General features: G+C 39.1%; 1 protein-coding gene across 3 annotated transcripts in view; it reads left to right on the top strand.

Annotated features, from left to right (window-relative positions):
* LOC145981299 (sodium-coupled monocarboxylate transporter 1-like) overlaps positions 1–18,398 on the top strand; it is a 102,448-nt gene extending 84,050 nt beyond the window's left edge. For all 3 annotated transcript variants that reach the window (XM_083114489.1, XM_083114488.1, XM_083114487.1), the window contains exons 11-15: positions 4,904–5,087; positions 5,719–5,805; positions 7,814–7,989; positions 11,879–12,104; positions 18,208–18,398. In XM_083114489.1, coding sequence (XP_082970615.1) covers positions 4,904–5,087; positions 5,719–5,805; positions 7,814–7,989; positions 11,879–12,104; positions 18,208–18,252 — 718 coding nt within the window. In that variant the 3' untranslated portion in view covers positions 18,253–18,398. The remainder of the gene's footprint in view (positions 1–4,903; positions 5,088–5,718; positions 5,806–7,813; positions 7,990–11,878; positions 12,105–18,207) is intronic.
* The last annotated feature ends 4,719 nt before the right edge of the window (positions 18,399–23,117 follow it).

Below are 23,117 nucleotides of genomic sequence, written 5' to 3'. Positions count from 1 at the left end.
TGTCTTTCAAGTCTGCGAGACGTGAAGCAATTCGTGAAACCATTTTGTACGTCAAGAAATAACAAGCTAAGTGAATTTTCGGTCATCAACATGCAGTATATTAATTGAATATGTGCAATCAATGTGGTAAATTTCTCGTATCGGACAAACGGCTGAAATTTGCTAGTTCATTTAATTTGAATATTCGTACTTACGTATTCTGCATTGAGATACATTGCTGAAGGTGGCATTTCGCTTAATTCACGGAAATAAGCTCTATTTGTGACATATCGAGTAAGTTTTCTTCGTTTCTTTTTGCCTTCGGTAACACGCAAGATGGCGGTCACAGTTTCACTACCGTACTCGGCATGCAGTGTTTCCACCCCACTGCACCCAAAAATACCTACGTAGCCCCACAAACCATTGACGCATAGCCCCACGAACCATTCATACATAGCCCCACGAACCATTTCCGGTAAGGTTAGGTTAGGTAGGGTCACTATAGGTTACAATAGTGAAAAATTGGTTTAAAAAAAATATGTGTAGTCCCACACACCATTGACGCATAGCCCCACGACCCATTGACGCATAGCCCCACGAACCATTGACGCATAGCCCCACGAACCATTGACACATAGCCCCACGAACCATTTGCGGAAACGTACCTTCTTGAGTTACAAAAACACGTGTTTGGAAACACTGACCAGGATTACGTCATCACACACAGGCTACATCCACCTGGAAGTAAATGGATGCAAGAGCTTTCGTGCATCGGCAGGGACGGCGACAGGGGTGGGCACGGGTGGGCAAGCGCCCACCCAAAAATTCCTGTGCCCACCCGATTGCCCACCCAATCAAATTCAATAAGTACATATACTTGGGGATATATGAATGATTCAATATATAAGTGTATTCTGGTGTTTATAACACGTATATTTAACTTGTGAATATTATCTATGATACAAATATTCACATATTATCAACACATAAAAAGAAATGTTGTCATTAGAAGGTGAAAGTAATTACTAGAGCTATTGAAACAAAAACTGTGATCAAATTAATACTTCCATGATTAAAAGTAGCTAGTAGGCTTAGGAGGCTCAAAATTATACAGGGTATGATCAAGATTAGATCAGAATTTAGGTTGAACTTGAGGACTGTAGCTCCGGGTCTCCACATACGTATATAGTATATCCCGGCCTGTGTATGGTTAAAATAATCTACACAAAAACAGATGAAAATATCATCTTAGCGCTACTTCCTCCAGCAATACAGTAATTTATTTCGACCTTTTAATTATTTTTTTCATTCATTGTTTTCTGCCTAATTGGCAGGTTTTCACTGCAATCTCCAGCTTTCCCTATTCTCCGCCTTACGCTTCGTAATAACATACGACCCAGTTAATTTAATATCATCCATAAGCTGATATATCTTTCTTCCACGGACTTTTCCTCCTTCAACCATTCCCTCCAAGGCATCCCTTAGCAGGCAGTTCCTTCCTAGACAGTGTCCTAACCAGTTTCTTTTCCTCTTCTTGATGGTCTCCAGAATAGATCTTTTTTCACCAACTCTTTTCAGTACGGCTTCGTTTCTTACCTTGTCCGTCCATTTTACACGCTCTATTTTTCGCCATGTCCACATTTCAAAAGCTTCGAGTCGTTTCTCTTCATTTCTTCTCAACGTCCAGGTTTCTGCACCATATAGTGCTACACTCCACACAAAACATTTCACTAATCTCTTCCTTAGACCTATGCCCATGGGTCCACAAAAAACATTTTTTCTTTTATTGAAAGATTCTTTTGCTATTGCGATTCTCATTTTCACTTCTTGTTTGCAGCTCATGTCACTGCTTATAGCGCATCCGAGGTACTTGAAGCTATCCACTTGCTGGATTCTTTCACTGTTTGCTCTCACATTAATATTCCTTGCTTTCCATCCTATAACCATTGCCTTTGTCTTCTTTACATTAATCTTCATCCCATACTGCTCACAGCTGCTGTTTAACTCTTCTAACATACTATTTATGGTTATTTCATCCTCAGCGAATAATGCCATGTCATCAGCAAATCTTATGCAGTTTATTCTCCTTCCTCCCAATTTGACACTTCCTGTTCCCTGGAAACAATTTTTCACTATATCTTCTAAATAGATATTAAACAAAGTAGGCGATAGGCAGCATCCTTGTCGTACCCCTCTTCCGATTTCACAGCCTTCTGTCATTTCGTCTCCTGTTCTCACCTTAACTCGTTGATTCATGTATAAGTTGCTTAGAAGTCTCCTCTCTTTCCAATCTACCCGAATTTTCTTCAGAATTTCTGAAAGTTTAACCCAATTCACTCTATCAAAGGCTTTCTCCAGGTCTACAAATACTACAAACAATAAATTTTAATAAACCAGTTATGTATGGAAAAAGCTACAGAATTATTCAATTGCTAATGAGTGGCTTATATTTAGAAATCCTCGTTCGACACACAAATTTTGCCACATGAATCAGCCGAATCTGTAGACGCAGCTGAAGTATAGAAAAAAAAAGTAATGTCACGAAGTACCCAGAAGACGATTTTGTTAGTTTGTTTTTAAGCCCACTTTTATGCTCGGATGGGCTAATCGGGACTAAACCTACAGTTTAGCGTGTAGTCCGAACCAGTGTGCATTGTGCTTCCACCAAAGGAGGGGGAGTAGAACACAGGACCTCTTCGTTATAATGCGACAGGGTTATGCCATTGGGAAAAAATATACAGAAAGAACTCGCACCAAACGAGACAAATAGTTGAGACTTTCGGAAAACAACGTCATTGTTCACGGAATTAGCTGCCTTGATCCGCTAATGAAACGCTGTGCAATTGAAAGTACCACCTCAACTTTCTAAGAGGTATGAACTAATGAAACTCCATTTTTGGAAGAGTAAGTTGTGGTTGATTTGTTTCATTTTAAGTCATTTCTCTGCTAATTTTGATAATGATGACAATAAGGTTCAATGGTGATTAGATGAAAGTAACGAAGGGGCGAAAACAAACACATGCTGACACTCAAAACACAAGCCCTCATAAATTATTACTTTGACAGTGGTTCCAGGTGGCAGGGACTCGTTGCCCTGAAAGAATCAAGTTTCAAGGATATGCTGCACAGGATAGAGGTTGACATTCTAGTGTGTTCTAAATGGTCACGCCACACAACCCAAGTCATCTATGAAAAATAGATGAATTATTACTGGTACGGTGCTCAACTTCGATGAATTCCTTGTGTCCTAAATCATTTTGTTACCTCAAAAAATATTTCATGTAACCATACGTGTATTGTTTGCTTCTCCCGCATTAGTAACATGACAGTTCAGGAAACGAATAGCAACTTAGCTAATAATCTCTTCAATTCTGAACAGATTTTTCAATCTTACTTGTTTATTACTTATATTTTGTCAAAATAGCCTTTCATTAGCCTAGGAATACTTCATGGACAATGATCAAAGCATTCGTTTTCTGTGTGTGTTTTAAATAATTCCTAATAAGACGTTCATTGTATTCCAAATATTCAGTGGCGGCGATTAGGAGGAGCGGGAAGTGAGGAATGCATTTCCCCGCCACATTTTGCCACTTTTTGCCCCCGCACTATGGCCTCTTTATGCCACCAAGAAAAGTATATTGTCCTTGCCCTTCAAATGTTGGCACCCAATCGCCGCTGCTACAAACATTCAGATAGATTTCTCAGTTGTACAAACCTTGTAAGCTAAAAAAAAGTGACTTCCAAGGAGTAAGAAAACTCTTTCAGTCAAAAACGCATACGATGAAAATACTATGCTCAGGAACATACATTTTAAATTACGAGAGACTTCACGATTGTCTACCATCGCACTTTCTATTATTGTCGCCGAATACTTAAAATCAAGAATGTGCCTCGTATTTACAACACAAGCTTAAACCTAATTAACATTTTTTTCACTGTATTAACATGCATGAAAGAATGTGATTAGAATGTATGGCTGCGCATGATTAAACACTTCCTTGAAATGATTGTGTCCATCAGAGACAAAGCGAAAGGAAATAGAACAAGATGTGAGAATAGATTAGAAAAGAATAAAGAGGAAAACAATAAATGGAAAGGGATAAGAAGTAAGAGGATAATCGGGAGTGTAAGAGGGGGGGATACATACGTCTTACATACACATATATATACTATATATGGTCTTACATTTATACTGCCCACCCTAATCTATTAATATGGAGCTTCTGCCCACCCGGTCGAAAATTTCTTGCGCCGCCCCTGTGCATCGGTCACACATTTATATCGAAAAATAGATGATTTACCTGCAAAATTCAATGAACGATGCAAGAAAACACTTCCCCGAACTTCCACAAGTCTAAAGAAACTGCATTCGGTAAGTAATTTCTCCTGTAAATTTGAAGAAATCCGTTTGTCCGATACGAGAAATTTACCATTAATGTAACTGCACATGTAATAGAAACACATGTGTAATTTAATAGATATGCGGCATGTGTATTTTAATTGATAACCTTCTGCCGTACAAAATGTTTTCCATTAGTTTCATATAGACTGGATGGACAGTTGACGTGTTAGGTGTCTAGCAAGACATATAGTTCTTTGCATTTAAGCCTGCAAGGAAAACCAGATGCGGAACGGTTTGTAGGGAATGTGGAGCAGAATTAGAACATTGTGTATGGAAACATGACAGTGAAGTTTGTAACATATAATTCAGAAATGAAAACATTCCTAAACTGTAGCTGTAAGGTTGACAATCCACATAAATAACAGTAGGTTAGGTTAGGCTTCTCTTTTCTCATATTGGTGTTGTGATGAAGAGCCATGGTATTTAACGATAGGTGTTAATAAAACTGCTATATTGAACTTTGTAGCAGCTGTACAAGAAAACCACACACTTGGATATAATGTAGACCTGTCTCGTTTTCAGTTCATTGTCGACAGTTCTCAATTCCTTATCAGCTGTTTTCCTAGAAGATTTCCTCCGGGGCTGCTGCAGAGTGAAAATTTCAGAAGCATGGGCGGCAGTCTTTGTAAAATGTGTTTGCATTGGTTTTGGAGTGTTGGCTGTCGGATGCATTTTCATTGTTGAAAACCTTGGAGGAGTTCTGCAGGTAAGAGAAGTCAATCTTTTTGTCTATTAGGATTAGCAACTCGGGAGCTAGGTCCAGGTTGAGAGAAGGTAATTTCATTCTTTTTAATCTATTTTAATGTCACTGAAGATTAATTAAACATGTCGCATTTTCAAGCTGCATCTATTATTCTTTTCATCAAAGCATCACAGGTAAATTACTTTGTCAATTACAATTTTTAGTAAATACTTTAACCAAAGAGACCCAATTATTGTACATTTTTTGTAGAAACAATCTCACTGTACATTTAACTCACAGGTTTTACTGTGTCATAGTCAAAATAATATCACTGCTGTAAGCACATGTTTTATCTATTAACTGATCTTTTCTGGTCGTATAGTACATGTCTGTGGGGAGTCACGTTTAATTAAAGGAGTTGTGCCTTAATATAACATACATTAGCATGTGAAAAAAAAATAATTTCAATAGTGGAAACATTTCAATTTGTGTGAACAAAATAGCTTGTTTATATACTTCCGTTCTTAAGACATAATTATACAATTACTACATTGCAATTTCTATTAATTTTTGTATCTTCATTGTTTGGACAATGATTTATCGTGCAAAAACTATTCATTAATTGATCAATTCTTGTTCTTATTCATTCTTTCAGGTGACGTACAGCCTTAGCTCTATAGCTGCTGGTTCCATGTTTGGCCTTTTCACTTTAGGAATGTTATTTCCCTGGGCAAACCTTAAAGTAAGTCATGTTCGTTATTTATTGAACTTAGAGGTTTGTGTATGATTGTTTTTTTGCCTGACTCCCATTAAGATGAGCTGTTGCCTGAATAATTGCCAATTGTATGACTGTTGGTTCTACATTGAACAGAATGAGTCCATGGGTATCCCAAACAGGGGGATTCGAATGAGTCAGTCGATAGTTTGTATCTGTTTGTATATATTTGTGAAAATGTGCGTTTTATGTCATTAACGAGTGTGGTGCAGTGGTATGCACAAGTATTGCTCGGCAAGTTGTCCATGACTATTTTCATTATTTTCTTATCTTGCATCCTGGTTGTTTTTGAGGAACGCTGCAGAGATTGTCAGCAACTTGTTTGGCATTCTGCTTCAATACTTCAAATATTGACTGCGTAAAACAAACAGAATAAACATGGAGATGGACAATTTGCATCCCATTACCCCTTGAAAATTATGTAAATGTACAGTTAAATACATTTTACATAACATGTATTTGCATAGACATGTGCATTTTGTACATGTATATGTTTCCTGAAAATTACACTATCCCACAATCAACATTCCCATTTGTATCCTAGCATGCATTGGGTATTATCCATCGTCTAGTGCATTAAACTATACTTATTCAACCACTACGTTTCACACTAGTCCTGTTTATAATGAAGGAAAAACGAACAATATGTAGGGTCAAGTGCCCATATTTCGGATAGGTTCCTAATTTCGGATACCAAGAAATTTCCACCTTAGAACAGCAGCGCCGAAGTGCAGATAGTGCCAACTAACACGCTACTTCGTCCCAAAGTTTCACCCTTGTGCGTGACCTTGAGCAATGTTTCTTTAGTGTGTGGCTGATATTTCTGACTTTTCCGGAGTTTTGATGTAATATTTCACCATCCAAACTTAAGGCCTACAACTAGAAGATTAGTATTTACTCACTTCTGTCTAAATTTTATATAATCTTGAGAGATTCAGCAAACATTATTACGTAGTTTCAGTCACATTATTTCAGAGGGGGAACGCACAGAATCGCCATATTGAATATGCGACTGGGTTTCCTAATTTCGGATGCTACACGGTTACCTAATTTCGACTATCCGAAATTGTGCACCCTTTCCAAATACTCATTAGTAACCCTATCCGAAATTAGGAAATACCCTATCGGACATTAGGCAACCTTTTTGTCGGACTAAAAATATGCGTACAATTCTTTGTTTCATAAAATATACCAAGTATTTCTTATAAATGTTAATATAACTTTCAGAAACATTAATAAATATATGTTCAATGTTTATCAACACATTTATGGCTTATTTTGTTTACATTTAGGTACTGAAAATCTAATTTGAAATTAAGTATCCGAAATATGGGCACTTGACCCTAAAGTAGAATCAATATTGCCTATATAGGAAGATAACGTGAAAGGCATGCGCAAATGTGACATTTGTTACGTAGTGTGGACTCGCTGAGAATGATAAAGGACATTTCATTTGCCTAGACTGTGATTCTTAATCCATGGTCTTCTGGTGACAAATTGTGATACGTCACTTCCTAGCTTATTGGTTTGTAAACGATGTTATTTCTGTGTGTAATTTCATGTGTCATAATGTAAATAAAGTGTGAGTGCCTCAGTACACTTATCTACCTGTAAAATAGCATTGTGTTACTTTCTTTACAACTTCTATTGCAATGTCAGTGTGAAGGAGCAAACTATATCAATAGGCCATTTTGGGAATAGCTATATGTACCCAATAGCCCAAATGTTACTGTCTAATAAAATCATCACTGCACCCATGTTATTATTTTTAACTGGCTCCAATTTTCAGTAAACGTCCAGAAATGTTCTTTCCTTTGAATCTTACCATTATTTTTACCGTTCTGACATTGAACATTAGAATCAAACGTTAGGTAAGCCATATTGAGTTCAACTACCTTACATCAGCAAGAAAGGTCTAATGCATAGTTAACATGTTCGACAAAATGTTTCATGGCAGTGTTTGCATTTTAACTAGGGTGCATTGGCTGGGACTCTCGCCGGCGCCTGTTTTCTAGGATGGTTGTCCTTAGGTTCCCAGGCTGCGACGGCGGCAGGACAACTCACGTATCCCAAACTTCCAGGATCGACAGATGGGTGCAAAGACTACGATTTTGAAAGCCTTAACTTCACAACCACCGAGGTGCCTTACAGGTAAGTTCCTCGTACGTTATAACTGCGTTAACTTTTCTCCAAAGTCATAATGATTCAATGTAATATATCAGTGGTGAGTGCTGAGTACAAAATATGGGCAATCTCACCATGCCGTAGTGCTTGCAATGAAAAACAAGTGTGATACCAATAACTCATTCCAACTTACTTAATTAGTAAATAATTATCAGGCACGTCACAGCCTTGCATTTTGGGGAAAAAAATTAGGATGATTTTTTAATAGGTATTTCTGGAAGTATTTGGAATGCTGATGACAGATATTACAAATTTCTTCCTATCACGTGAGGATTTTTCTGAAAGTTTAATCAACCATCTATATTATAACATTGAGTTTTGGACATTTTGTGAAGGAGATTTTCATGAGGGATTTCGAAGATGAAACTTACGTAATCAAAGTTTACAATTTTAATTTCAATGTGTCTTGTAAAGATAGAAGGTGGATTCAATGTTTACTATTCTATGTGCATTTGTAGTTCAAAATTGGAGGGTTTATATTGTAGAAAACCAATATTTTACCACCATTTAAACAGAGCCATCTATCGGGGAAATGATGAAACTACTCATTTTATTGTGAAATTAAGAGTTAATATATTGCGATTTTCTGAAAGAAGAAAAAAAACAGCTAGACGTGATGGGTAAAAATGTATTTCATTTTTGGAATCAGGATGCTGAAATTATTCAGACAAAACAGTCATCTGCGAGTAATCCAAAGTCATGCAGGCCGGTGTTATTTATGTACTGGTGTACTCAACAGCGTAGTAGTTCTGAAGGATCTCTACGCGGCGCTAGTAGGTTTCATTGGTGTGCAAATTTGAAAGTTCGGTTTCTTTCTGGACAAACCTCGTATACCAAATCAATCACAGCGGAAGTAAGATTGTAGAACCTTTTAACGATGTTTACATCTACATTTATGCAAATGGGATTTATCAGACTACAATAAGTCATTACGTAAAGGAAAATACTACAAAAACAATACATGTTAATTGCAAAGGGAAAGTTATGTATTAGGATGGCGATAAAAAATAGTTCAATTTTTCGCCACCAGGTTGAAATGTGGTGCTGTACTTCCATGATAGGTTGTACAAATAATCACGTTAAGTGATTTAGCTGAGTTATTAATTACAAAGACATTTGTTAGTGGCTGGAAGTTGCGAGAAAATAATCTCTCGTTTATTGCAAGATTGGAAGGTAAAGGCAAATCCATAACCAATTGCAGCAGTTTACGTCATTATTACAACCCATCATGGAAGTACAGCGTTACATTTCAACCTGGTAGCGGAAAATTGAAGTATTTTTTTATCGCCATCCTCTTCCCCATGGTCTGTATAGTGGATTCACCAAATTTCAGAGTTCTACGATGCCTCGAACAGGCTACAGAGGGCTCTGAGTTGGGTAACTTTAATTCTGGCCACCCGGTACACAACACATACATGCTTATGTATTCCTAACAATAATTTGCCGGTTGGAACATTGTGTAGATTAATTTATTTCAGTGCTTTTCTTTAAGTAAGGATATTACCAGGTTGAGTCAAAAGTTCGTTTTCTCACATTGGAAATAGTGGAGCTGGAGGAAATGCCTGCAAAGGCAAGCGAATACCTCGCGGTGGGCACATGACTTGCACACCTCCTGGTCATAGGCGCCGACTCCATGGGGCTTGGGGGGGCTCAAGCCCCACCAATGTTAACGATGTGGGGGCGGAGCCCCCCAAATAATTTTGCTTAGCAGAATCTAATGTATTATTTTGCTTCTCTTGTAAAGTTTACTCTGAATTGTGCGACATGAACTTAACTTCAAATACACATTTGAAATGTTCTAGACCCTCAATTTTGGGGGCCTGAGACCGCTAAACCATCAACTTTGGGGAGGGGGGGGTTATGGCCAGAGACAGCAAAACACATTACTATATACTAAGTATGTAATAATGAGTATTGTTAAAATTTTTACTAAAAAGAGTTTTAAAAGACGTTCGGGCTACATTTGGCTCTCACATGACATTCAGAACGAGATCATTGATATATTAGGGAGATCTGTTTTGCGCTCCGTGGTAGCAGATGTTAAAAGTCGGGAATATTTTGCTATTCTGGTTGACGAGACTTGTGACATATCCATCCGTGGACAATTAATATTCTGCATTCGAACTGTGAATAAAAATTTTGATATTTTTGAGGAATTCATGGGCTTTTATGAGATTCCGAACACTGAGGCAAAAACTTAAAAAAGGGAGAGAGTGAGTCATTCATTACTTTAATTTATTTCATTGATCAGAGCCCCCAATAATTTTGACAAGTCGGCGCCCATGCTCCTGGTACATACATTCACACAGACATTTCGACAAGGCACAGTGCAATTACGGCGGTCGACAAATTGGCCGTGAGTATCATGTTACATTATTGGGAAAAAAAGGGGTGGAGCTGCGAGTGTTGCGAAGGAAATTTGTGTGGTGGAAGGTGAGAGCACAGTGAACATTAGGACAGCACAGAAATGGTTCAAGACAATGGTTCAAATGTCGTCTGGGGACATGGGTGTGGAAGACAAGCCCGATGTGGGAGACCGGGTGCCATGGATGCAGATGCCCTGCTACAGCACGTGACAGCCGATGCAAGCGTCAGTACACGGCAACTGACACGACAGGTTGGTTCGTCACCAAATGGATTTTGTCTCTCGGTGGTCTTGACTTGTTCTCCGCGAGTTGATACCACAACAGGCTGAAGGACAAGTCTCCATCTGTCAACAATTGCTTGAAAATCCACGGGACGACAGGTTTTTGCATCGAATTTTCACAGGCGACGAAAAGTACACCTTTCTACGATATTCTGCCAGTTGTAAGCAGTGGTTGCGGCCACGGCAAGAAGCAATGACACTTCAAAAGGATGATTTGAAAGGAAGGTCATGTTGTGCATATGGTGGAATATCCTTGGCCCAGTGTTCTGGAACTCGTACCAGATAATCGTGATGGTGATGGTAACCTTTACGTTGTACAACTGCAGCGGGTCCATAATGCTATGCTCCAAAAGTACCCAATATTGATGCGTTGGAAGAGAGCCTTGTTGCAGGTCAATAACGGCCCATGCCACCGGTCACAATTTTTTTGTCCAGAAACTGCAGGACTTGAAGGGAATTCAAGTGTTGCCTGATCCCCCATACAGCTGTGATCTCGTGCCATCAGATGACCATTTGTTTCACTGACGCGCATTTCGACAATTGGATGCTGTGGAAACAAGGGTGCGTGAGGTTTTGGCCTCGAAACCGTCTGAATGGTATCGTTGTGGGATCATGGCTCTCACGGAACATTGGCAGAAGACCATACAACCGAATGGCCTAGTCTTTGCCGAATAAGTCCGAAGTCACACCTTGTGTCTCCAGTCTGAATCGCCATGTGCAAAAACGAACGAACGTTTCACTCACCCTGGTAAATTTGAGCCCAGAGGAATCTTGCCTTACAGGAGGAACATTAATTGATTTCTGACAAAGATAAAAATGATTGAATGATTGATTTTACTTTGCGTTTCCGCAACTTTTGGTTGATCACGAAGATGAGGATGAACTGTGATAAGATGACACAATCACAAACAGAGAATAACAACACACAACATGCATATTACTGGCGCCAGAGCTTCTTTAGCTTGCAAAATGCAGTCCAGGGTGTACTACGTGGAAGTGAGGTTGACATTTGTGTGTGTTCATAAAGGATCGCCCTTGCACCCCATAAAAGAGACTCCCCTTAGGGTATAAGTTATTTCTAGGTTTTCTTGAGAATGGGAAAATATGTGTTGGGTAGAAAAAGGGGAGGAGGATTGTAGAATGTAAAATAGATTTGTTTCTTTGTTTTTTCAGTTTGCATAATTTAAGTGAATGCTTATTTCTTTCCAGCGACGAGGCGTTCGTGCTGTACAAGTTATCCTATCTCTGGCTGACCCCGATGGGGCTGGTCATCGTCGTCGTGGTGGGGTTGGTGGTGAGTTTCCTCACTGGGCCGTGCGACCCGCGGGAGATGAACCCTGACCTCTTCACGCCTCTCATCAGGCGGTTCCTTCCCAAGAGGCTGCCGGACAAGTACACACCCGTGCAGGTGCTCCTCGAGAATCACTTCAGAGACGTAAGTGGCTACTTCCTTTGGCAAAGGTTCTTCCTTCTTCCTACCACTAATCAAAAGCTTAATCAGGGTGTCTACCAAAGCAAAATTCTCGACTTTTTCATGACCCTTTTCTCCCCTTTTTCTTAACATTTATTGAATCGTTTCCTATTTACGTATAGTTGTAAATTAAGAAAAATGTATTTATTTATTTATTTATTTCGTCTTCTTTTACATGGCGAAGTTAAGGCTGTGGAGCCTTTTCTTCCACTTGACCATGTTTACAAAAAAAAATTGAATATGAAATAATTAAAATATTTAAAAAGAAAAGAAAGAAAAAAATATATAAAAATTACAGAGAAATGAAAAATACAAAGAAAAATTACATATAAGAAATGTAATCTAACCTATAGATACGGGCACACACACTCACACATACATATTTTTGCCCTTACACACGTACAAGCAAATACATAACACTACACTTACTTAAGCACAGACCAATATTACACATACTTAAAACATAGTTCAAAACTGTATACTTTGACGATAATTCATCTTAACTATTACGTTAAATCATTTTTGTGCCTTACGTCCTTCTATCATTCTCTGCACCCGCCACATTATTAGGGAAATCAAACGTTTAATTTTCATTGTATAATATGTGTAACTTTAACAATTTTTGAATGTCACAATTGAGGAAGAGACATGAATTTCAGGTGGCAACTTGTTCCAAAGGCCTGCTGAGGTAACAGTAAAATAATTTGCATAAAAGTTGGATTCGTGGAGTGGAATGGAGAGCAAAGACCTTTCGCGCCATCTGGTGTTGCGGCTGTGAAAGTAGGAAAGATGTTGAAATCGGTTATAGAGATATTGCGGGTCTTTTATTTGGAGGATTTTGTACAGTAAAAATAACTTATGAAAATTACGTGTATAGCTTAATTTAAGCAACTCGACCTTCGCAAAGTACGATGTCAAATGCTCTGAATATTTTGGATCAAAAACGAAACGAATGCAGGCATTTTGAATTCGCTGCAGTCGTTTAGCTTGCTCGTGATATATTTTTATTCAATGAAAAACTCCTACCACAAGGTCGGTTAAGATGAAACCTGTACTTTAATAAGATATTAGACTTGCTTTAATTTAATGGGTGTAAAAACTAATGCTTCAGACTTCATCCTGGATGGGGAATAGCCACATTACTTTATTTAATATTTCTACAAAACTTCATGAAAATAAGAATGTAATTTTTAAGAAACAAAATGAACAAATCTTAAGCACAACTCAATACAATTTTGGATTTCCAAATATTCAATTTTATCAAATTCCATTACAGAACAATGTAAATTCACTGTACTGTAAAAAAATAGCAACAATTCTTGATCAAAGCATAATTTCTTGACTTTTTCTTGGCCTACCTGCTGATTTCTTGACTGATTCTAATGATATTCAATTGATTTAATTTGATTTTTTATTATTTAGCGTCGTTTCTCTGCCACTTTTGGCTAATCGTGACGATAATGATGATAATGAAGGGACATATACAAAGAACACCCAGGCCGGCATTCAAACCTAGGCAATCTGAAGCTTCCGAATAGCATTCTTGTGAGATTTTCAAGTAACGCAAACAGATATATTAACAAACAAGTGTTTACAACATACCTAGATTTCTCAACTTGATGATCAATAAATTCCTCATGAACCATTCTTATTAGCAGGGAAAGCAACACGCACAGGAAGCAGTTAATTCTGATGGTGCGAGAAAAATAATTTGTCTCCAAAAGGTTGAATACCTCACTCATATTTACTGCCATACATTTCATAGCAATAGCTCGCACACAACAGACCACTTAGTGGCTGAATTGTAACCGAACATATCTTCTGATCCACATAAAACCACTCTACCTTTGTTGCTTCTAACTTCTCTATGCAGGAGTGCCCACAGGGGGGTTCATGACGCTCCTGCATCATGGGAATTTTTTAGGAGGGACAAAATACCAATTCTATATATCTTCACACAAAAATGGGGGATAGTTTCGTTTGATTGACTTATTATTGATTTTTAGTTATGGTTATTATCTACAGTTTATCTACCGACGTATGGGTGATCGTAGCGATAGGGTTGAAACGAAACGCCACCTCTTATATCTTTAGAATCGGTTTGGATGGGAAAGTGGGCTGGGAGGGGGCGGACGTTCTGTTCGCATTAATACAAGGTTAGTCAAGCGGGCAAAGCTTAGAGTACACTAAGCCAAGCGTCAAGTCAACCTTGCAGCAGGTTTTCGCATATGTAGTTCCAAACGTGCGCGCAAGAATATAGTTCCACTGAGACGGGTTCTATTCCGACACAACTGCATACTTGCAAGAAAACAGTTATTTAATTTGTAATATACAGACAAAATAATACATCCATTAGCAGGTATGGACTTAATTGGTTGCAATCACTGTGCAGACGAACTTAGAACCGCAGATTCGCCAACTGCAATGTGTATTGCGTTGAAGAGACACTGAAACTTTAGAGCAAGTCGAGCGAGACTGAATGCGTTGCAGAACGCGTGGAATCGGTGATACCAGTGTTGCACATCCCACTATTTTAACACTATGTTTATTGTAGAGCGGCGAGAATGGCTGAATCTCATGTTCAGCGCGCGGTTTTACCCGAATGTTATTTTGGGCTTCATCCGAAGGGAAATGCTCTTCAAAGTCAAGCAAGTTGTTTTAAATGCATAATCCTCCTTGCGGCAACAAGATGAAAGTAAAACAGGTCGTGAGGTGAATGTGCGCACGAATTGTATCACGGGTCTTGAATGATTTGCGGTTTGAGTTTAGCAAGAGGAAACGATTGTTTGTTGTTTGACGACAAAAGAATCTCCGCGGTATTAAAAGATATTGCAGTGAGAAGAAACATGTTTATTATTTGGACGAGACGTCCTTCAAGTCGGTGAGTGGGGGAAGGGGGAATAAAACATGGAAGGATACCACCATGCAAAACCACCGCCAGGGCTGAAGAAACCGACAAAGAGGGGAAGGGGGAGGCTTATTGTTTCACCCACTGGCGGCAATGAAAGCTTTGTTGAAGGCGCATATTTACTGTTCCGCGCAAAGAAAGGGTGATTATCAGCAAGAAATGGACAGACCAAGATTTGAATCCTGGTTTAGTGAAGTGATTCATAAATTGAAACCAGAGTAATAGCAGCAGACAATGCACCTGATTGTATATATCACCAATAACAAATCATGCTTTTTTGGTGCTATAACTTGAATTGCGTGTGTCTTACAGAGACGGATGTATTGCGGACGAAGCAACCACGTTCTTCATAAATGTATTTCTTTCTAAACCAAAAACAATAATTTGTCATTAAATTCAAGAGGGGCCTATTGTTGTTTACTTTTATCTCCGTTCATTTTTCGTTTTGCGTGCTCGAAATATACACACATGCTCTCATGTTTAGAAGTTATTTCGCTCTTATATTAAGTAATGACACATTTATTAAATAATATATGCGCAGAAAGTACTTTTAAAATTTTATGTTTCAGGAGACAAGAAGAAGCAAAAATACATTCCACTTGACATGCATGCGGGTTTTGATGTGTTGTGCGGTTGGCAATACTGTGGATTTTCTCAGTATCAGCTCGGCGGTTGAGGAAAGACTGGCACGGAAGATTCTGAGCTCAGTTCTCGCGCGGATTGATACATAAAACCTCCTGCAAACTTAGCCTGACGCGCGGCTTAGTACTAGAGTTAAGAATAAGGTTCAGCGCACTAACAATCGCAATGAGCCTCAGCAGTTTTGTATTTTATGTTAGCAAACATGACAGTGTGCCTCAAGTACCTAATGAAAACACATACCGTGTCCATAAATATACTGTCATACTTTAAAGTAGTATTACGTCGCTTTGGATAATCGTATTTAAATGAAATTGGTGACATTTGAAAGAAAAACTCAAATATTTTTGTGCATGCCAACAATGGACACCAATATCAGCAATGGCGAGATCAAACATAGAAACTGAAATAAATTCACTCCTGACAACAATGGACGATGCAGGTTCATTGTTGGATATTTAGCAGGCAGGCAGGTTACATGTGAATGTTTTCCGTTAAAATTGTGTTGTTATTACAGAAGATTTAAGAACGTAGTTGGTGTGTTTTAGAATATCATTACAGGCAGAGTTTGGTGAACGTGTTGGTGTTTTATCATTCCACGCAGAGTTTGGTGAAGGTTCAGCGTGCGGATTGAAGTCGAGGTCACCTGACTTGACGGTCTGTGACTTTTTTTTATGGGGTTACATAAAAGATTGTGTCTATGTACCCCCATTGCCTCAAAACCTGCAAGAACTGCAAATTCGCATCACTTCTCCAATCCAGTCCATCCCTGTGGATATGTTGGAGCGTGTGTGGCATGAATGGGAATATCGCCTTGATGTCTGCAGGGCCAGTCATGGGGGCCACATTCAGTGTCTATGAGTTGTAAAATAAAATATTTGAGTTTTTCTGTCAAATGTCGCCAATTTCATTTAAATACGATTATCCAAAGCGACGTAATAATATGTTTGTATTATATTGTTCCGCAAATATTGTGTGGCCAAAATAATTTGAGTAAATAATTCGGCATAAGGGGAAGGCGGGGCTAATATTCTACTTTGGGGGGATGGGCACTCCTCTCCTGTCTCTAAGAGTGGCCCTACCAGAAAATTTTACACGAACTTCTCATGTAAGACTGTCACTAATTTTTTTGATACCGGGTGTTTCATAAATACTTAGGGAGTTACAAATATTTATTGCAAGTAATGTATTGAACTTATGTTAATTAAACCAGTCCAGAACGAATAAGGAACTCTCTTTTTTTTTTACACCTACAAATGTTCAATGTGTGCCCCACGGGTGACAGGTCACGCATCGACACGATAGTCTAGTTCTTGCATAGGCGCCGAGTCCATGGGGCTTGGGGGGGCTCGAACCCCCCCCCCCCAATGTTAACGATGTGGGGCAGCGCCCCCCTAATAAAATTGCTTAAGAGGATCTAATGTATTATTTTGTTCTTTTGTAAAGTTTACTCTGAATTGTGCCACATGAACTTAACTTTAAATACACGTTTGAAATGTTCTAGACCATCAACTTCGAGGGACTGAGACCACTAAACCATCAACTTTGGGGGGGGGGGGAGGCTATGACCAGAGACATCAAAACACATGACTTATTACTACATACTAAGTATGTAATTATGAGTATTGTTAATTTTTTTACTTGAAAGAGTTTCAAAAGACGATGTGCATGAACTAGGGTAGTAGATGGGATGTTCGGGCTACAAATGGCTCTAACATGACATTCAGAACGAGATCATTGATGTATTAGGGGGATCTGTTTTGCGCTCCGTGGTAGCAGATATTAAAAGTCGGGAATATTTTGCTATTATGGTTGACGAAACTTGTGACATATCCATCCGTGAACAATTAATATTCTGCATTAGAACTGTGAATAAAAATTTTGATATTTTTGAGGAATTCATGGGCTTTTATGAGATTCCGAACACTGAGGCCAAAACTTTAAAAAAGGGAGAGAGTGAGTCATTCATTAATTTATTTCAGTGATCAGAGCCCCCCAATAATTTTGACAAGTCGGCGCCCCTGAGTTCTTGCAACACTCGCATCAACATTGGCCCGTCGATAGTGTGTATCGCTGCGATGATACGCTCCCTTAAGGCTGCGATATCAGGCGGCATCGGTGAGACGAATACCGTATCTTTGATGAAACCCCACAAAAAAAGATCACACGGTGTCAAGATCCGGTGATTTTGGTGACCAAAACATTGCACAAAACACTGTGAGCGATGTTGGTGATTTGAGTGTCACCTGGCGGCAGGGATATGAACTCTCGGCTTAACAAAACAAACACGCACAAACTGTTTGCGTTCCTCGATCGTTCTGCACTGGTTTCATTAACGTAAGTTCAATAGTTTACTTGCAATACATTTTTGTAACCCCTCAATTATTTATGAAACACACGGTATAAAACTTTTATTATGGTCCATGTTACAAGTTTCAGTTTCCAACGGATTATCTCATTCCGTTTGTTCTTAAAACTAAATATTGCCTTGCAAACCTTCTCTCTGTTCTTATTTTCCAGGGAGTTCCCCGGCCAGCGGACAAAGAAACGACGACACTCAGATGATTCCTAACTTCGACGCCCGTCGACTGCGTGAGAGAGGCTTTTCCTTGCATCGAGTGTCTTGTCACGTGCATGTAAATTTTGTATATGTATGACTTTTTAGTATTGCGTGCTTTTTTATCATGTATAAAAGAAATTAAATTATTTTGAATAAAGATTGGCGTTTTGCTTTGAAGACTCTCTTGCAGAAACCCTTCAACTGGTACAGAGATGGCTGTTTTGAAAATCAAGAGGAAATGTTAGGTTATTGACTTGAGAGGAGTATGGCAGTTGGTGAGTGTACAGGATAGAGCAAGGAAGTTAGAGGAACGATTTTATTGAACAGTGGTGCATGAGGAGATTTTGGTTAACTGTAACGTACGATATTTGAAAAACAAATTGTCTGACCTGTCGGCTTACTCAGACATACCAGGCAGGAACTATCTATGAATTATAAATAGGCCATTGAACTTGTTTATTGTAGGGGGTGAGACAGTAGTGTGTTACTGTTAGGGACGGACGATATCGAAAATTTGATATCGCGATATATCGTCAAGAAAATATCGTCAAAGACAATACGATATTTTTTTCGTATCGTGATATCGGGGATATATCGTCTCCATGATATATATCGCCAAAATATCGTGACGATATATCGCCTAGTTCAGAGGTTCCCAAACTTTTTCGTTTGACGGCGCCCCTAGTGTTTCAAGATTTTCCCGCAGCGCCCAAGTCAGAATGTGCGCCTATTTGAAACAATTGTATCATTTCAGTGAAAATCATGGGACATTTCGCAGCGCCCCTGTAACCCAGCCATAGCGCACACTTTGGGAGCCACTGGTCTAGTTGATATCGCCTGGACGATATTCTTTCAATATCGCGATTTATTGCCCAACACTAGCTACTGTACAATCGAAAGGAAAATGGTGAATGGTATATTACGTAAAATTGAAACTTCATTTTATAATTTTAGATAAAAGTCAGTCGCGCCCGAGCTTACGTCATTACCCAAGATGGCGCTGGGCATGCAGCAGCAAGTTACAGTTGCAGCGTGAGACTGGCGTGAGTGATTTCTTGCTTTAGGTCAACTTTATGTACAGGAAGGCTAATCGGGACTGTACCAACAGTTAAAAGTGGGATCCGAACCACTGTGCCATGCGTACTGTTATCAAACTGTCATCGTCACTAATGTAAACTTTATAAATGTAATGTACATTTTGGAGTATTTTTTTACAAATGTCACTGTAACAATTAAACATTAGATCAAACCGTCACTCACGATGTTACGTCTCGGTTCTGGCCACCAGAGCAGAAAATGCATTTCATGTAATACATTGCACATTCCATTGTGTTTCGACATGCAATATTTATTTTTAATTGTATGTATTTATTATATGTAGTATGCTTGTAATCTCGCATGTAAGAAATAGTTAAATAAAGTCGGGGGAACCGTTTAAATTCATAGGAACTGACGTCCTGGTATATTCTTAGGCACCAGGACGACAAGCGCATACCCTGGAATGTATGCGGGTGGAGGAGGGCTTACTTCGCGGGTTCCCCCTTTAACATGTAACATTCTTGCCGTCGACTGTGAGAAAGTGTGGCAAACGACTGCTTACATCAAATTGTTGGTTAGTTTAAGTCCATTGGTGTGCACATGGCCCTCACGATCATTCTGGTATGTAGTTGCATGTTTCTCAGTCTGAGAGAGACCACCGTATCTTACCCAAGGCGTTGGGTAGAAGTGAGAGGTATGCTATTATTCTTAACATAGCAGGAAGCAGATAAAGGAATGCTGAATAAGTAATTAGGGAAATGTTAGGTTATTGACTTGAGAGGCGTATGTGGCAGAAGAGGTGGAATCGAGATAGAGCGGGGAGTTGGCGAGTGTACAGGATAGAGCAAGGAAGTTAGGGGAACGATTTTATTGAACTGTGGTGCATGAGGAGAGTGAATTCTGACAGAAAGGTCAGATGAGTGTCAATTTCCATTCTTGAAGGAACAATTTGAGGGAATGATCATCATACTACCCGGGAGGCAAGTAATATCCTTTTCCTAACTAAGTACATATCGGTTCAGTCATGGAGAGTACAAAACCAATAACTTAATTCTATTGCTATTCTTTTAAATGTAACCTCTTGCATATATCACATTTAGGCCAAGCGAGTGATAACCATCTGGAAGATAATGATGAATGACTACACCACCCAATAGACGGCTCAAGGTGTCTGGTTCGATACCAACGCAGTATTAACATTGCGTTACGCTACTTCATGTCCATTGTCCATTTATGGAAAGGTAACATGACAGTTTACCCAGAAATACAAAAAAAATCATGTTTCATTTCAAGCTCATGAGATGGAAGATGATATCTTTATTAATAATAATATACATTCGGAGATATACGCTTTAGCCCAGGTACCTCGAAATAAACCCTGGGCGTGTTTTCCGCGAACATTTACGGATTCCTCCGTTTTTTCTTTTTCCCTTTATTGTATAATTATAACTGTTCTGGTGAGCCAGAACAGATTTGGTTAACAGAATGTATATAATAGTACTAATAATAATGATAATAATAATAAAACAAATAGTGAAAAGTAAAAATTATATGTTAAGAGTACGTATATGAAGATGTAGACACATTGTAGATGTTAGGGACTGCGAATATAAAAGAAATCACTACATTGATTAGTGGTTAGGTAATAAGTAAATAAGAAATTTGGGAAAAGAAAAAATAATAATATATAAAAAATAATATAATAATAAGAGAAAGAAGAGAAATAAATACAAGTGAAAAAGAAATAGGAAGAAACGGATATTAAAGAGAACAATGAGAAGAGTAATGTAGCAAAAGAAGAGAAAAAGAAAACAAGGGGTAGATTGAGGAAGGATGCTGGAGTTCAGCAATTGGAAGAGGTACTGGGAGGGGAATCAGTACTAATGAGAACTCCTGGGGGTCTCAAGATGAAATCCAGTTATACGTCAGGAATTGAGGGTGTGAAGAGTGAGATGAAGGTCATGGAAGTAGTAAGGAAGAAAGGTGATACAGAAGATAGTTCTTCATTCCTCAGTTGCCTCCTTTTTGTCGGTTGAAGCGGAGTGGTGTTATTCTCCGGTAGCATTTGCTGGGGACGAGGTTCCCTCCTGTGTTTGTTCTTGTGGCGTCTGTGGGGATGGCGGCTGGGTATGTCCGAGTCTCGTGCTGCTTCTTACTGTGATCGGCTGTTCAACTGGTTGCAGGGGTTGATAGTGACGAAGTTGATGGAGATTTGCTTTGTATGCAGAGAGTTCGGCATTAGATACCAAGTCTGCGAGGGTGTTCAGTTTGTCGAAATGAGCGGAACGGAGTAATTGGCATGTGTTAAAATTTGGAAGGGAATCCCTGATATTAGTTATACGGTCATCCGTGTAGGGGCATAGGTAAAGTTTATGTTCGAGAGTGTCAGGGATGTCTGGACAAGTGGGGCAGAACCCATGCGACCTGAGGTTGAATCTTGCAATGTTTTCACCGTAAGGACCGTGCCCTGTTAAAAAGTCCTCGCGTTGGTTGAAAGTGTCGCATGGAGAGGCGCTCCTCGATATTTGGTAGAAAGGTGTAGTGTCTCCTGCCTACTGTTGGAGCATCCCATTCTGCTTGCCAGTCCTGAATGATAAATGTGTGAATGTCCCTGATGGTGGGAGCAAATCTCTCGAGTATCTCTGCGACTTTCTGTTCGTTTCCTATTTTGAACCAGTACTTCATCGCCCTATCTTATCGATAGGCCAAAGGCCAGTGATGACCAGGAGTGCTTGGGTTGAAGTGGTGCGGAAAGCACCTGTGAAGCGTAGTATGGCCTTTCGTTGTGAGGGTCGGAGTTTTATTTTAATGCATTTCTTCTTTAAACTTCTTTCCCACGATGGAGCACCATATGACACTATTGCGTTGTAGATAGAAATAATATATGATTTAATGTGTGTGAAGGGTAGTTTGAATGAGGTTGTGCCAATTGTTGCAATTTGCCTTCAACTTTGGTGGTCACGTTTTCAACGTGCAAGGTGAATTGTAGATTCTCTTGCAGTGTTACCCCAAGGTATCTGGTTTTCATCACTCTCTTAAGGTTACCATCTCTCAGTTTGATAACTGGATTCCTTTTCAGTTTTCCCTTTAACAAAATATAGTGTGAGATGGAAATGTACACCTCTTTTATTCAACTCTTGAGTTTCATCAGAACAAGGATACGCCACCAAATTTTCTACCCAACAATATTCACGTGGGCTACTGGTATTTAGTGTGTTATGAAGACAGTGTTTACCCAGGAGAAATTAGAGCTAACGACACTAACCTGCAAGAAATATTGTTATCCACCATGACTCCATCTGGAAACTTTTGGAAGCGGCTGAGGACAAAATAGCGTACACAGTCACTAACATTGGAAAGAAAAAAATGTCTCCTACTGTTGCACGTTCACGTGGCCAGTTCATTTAGGTATTATGTCACATCAAAATTATTTTGTTAGGCGTTTCACGAGTGATTTACTTTACTTCGCTTTCCTGCTGATTTTGGCGAATCGCAAAGATGAAGATGAAGGATGATACAATGAAATTGATGAAGGGGCTATCACAAGCGCCCATCACCAGGCCGGGATTCGAATCCGGGACTCCTGCGTTTGTTGAGCACTGTGATAACCACTCCGCCAGGAATGTCGGCAAGTGCTTCTTTGATGTTTTCTTGTTTGTCAATAAAACATTTTGTGTTGAACATGCTGTATTTCAATTATTCTGTCTAATTAGAGTTCGCAAAATTTGAAAGTCACACACGCCAGAATTATAATATTACACACGTCACGAAAAGAATGATTTTGTCAAAAGAAAAGAAGAAAGTGTATCAGGGCCAAAGTTGCATGAAATTG

The sequence above is a fragment of the Lepisma saccharinum genome, chromosome 29 (genome assembly GCF_977018435.1).
Source record: "Lepisma saccharinum chromosome 29, izLepSacc3.1, whole genome shotgun sequence".
NCBI lineage: Eukaryota > Metazoa > Arthropoda > Insecta > Zygentoma > Lepismatidae > Lepisma > Lepisma saccharinum.
This window is presented reverse-complemented; position numbering and strand designations above follow the sequence as displayed.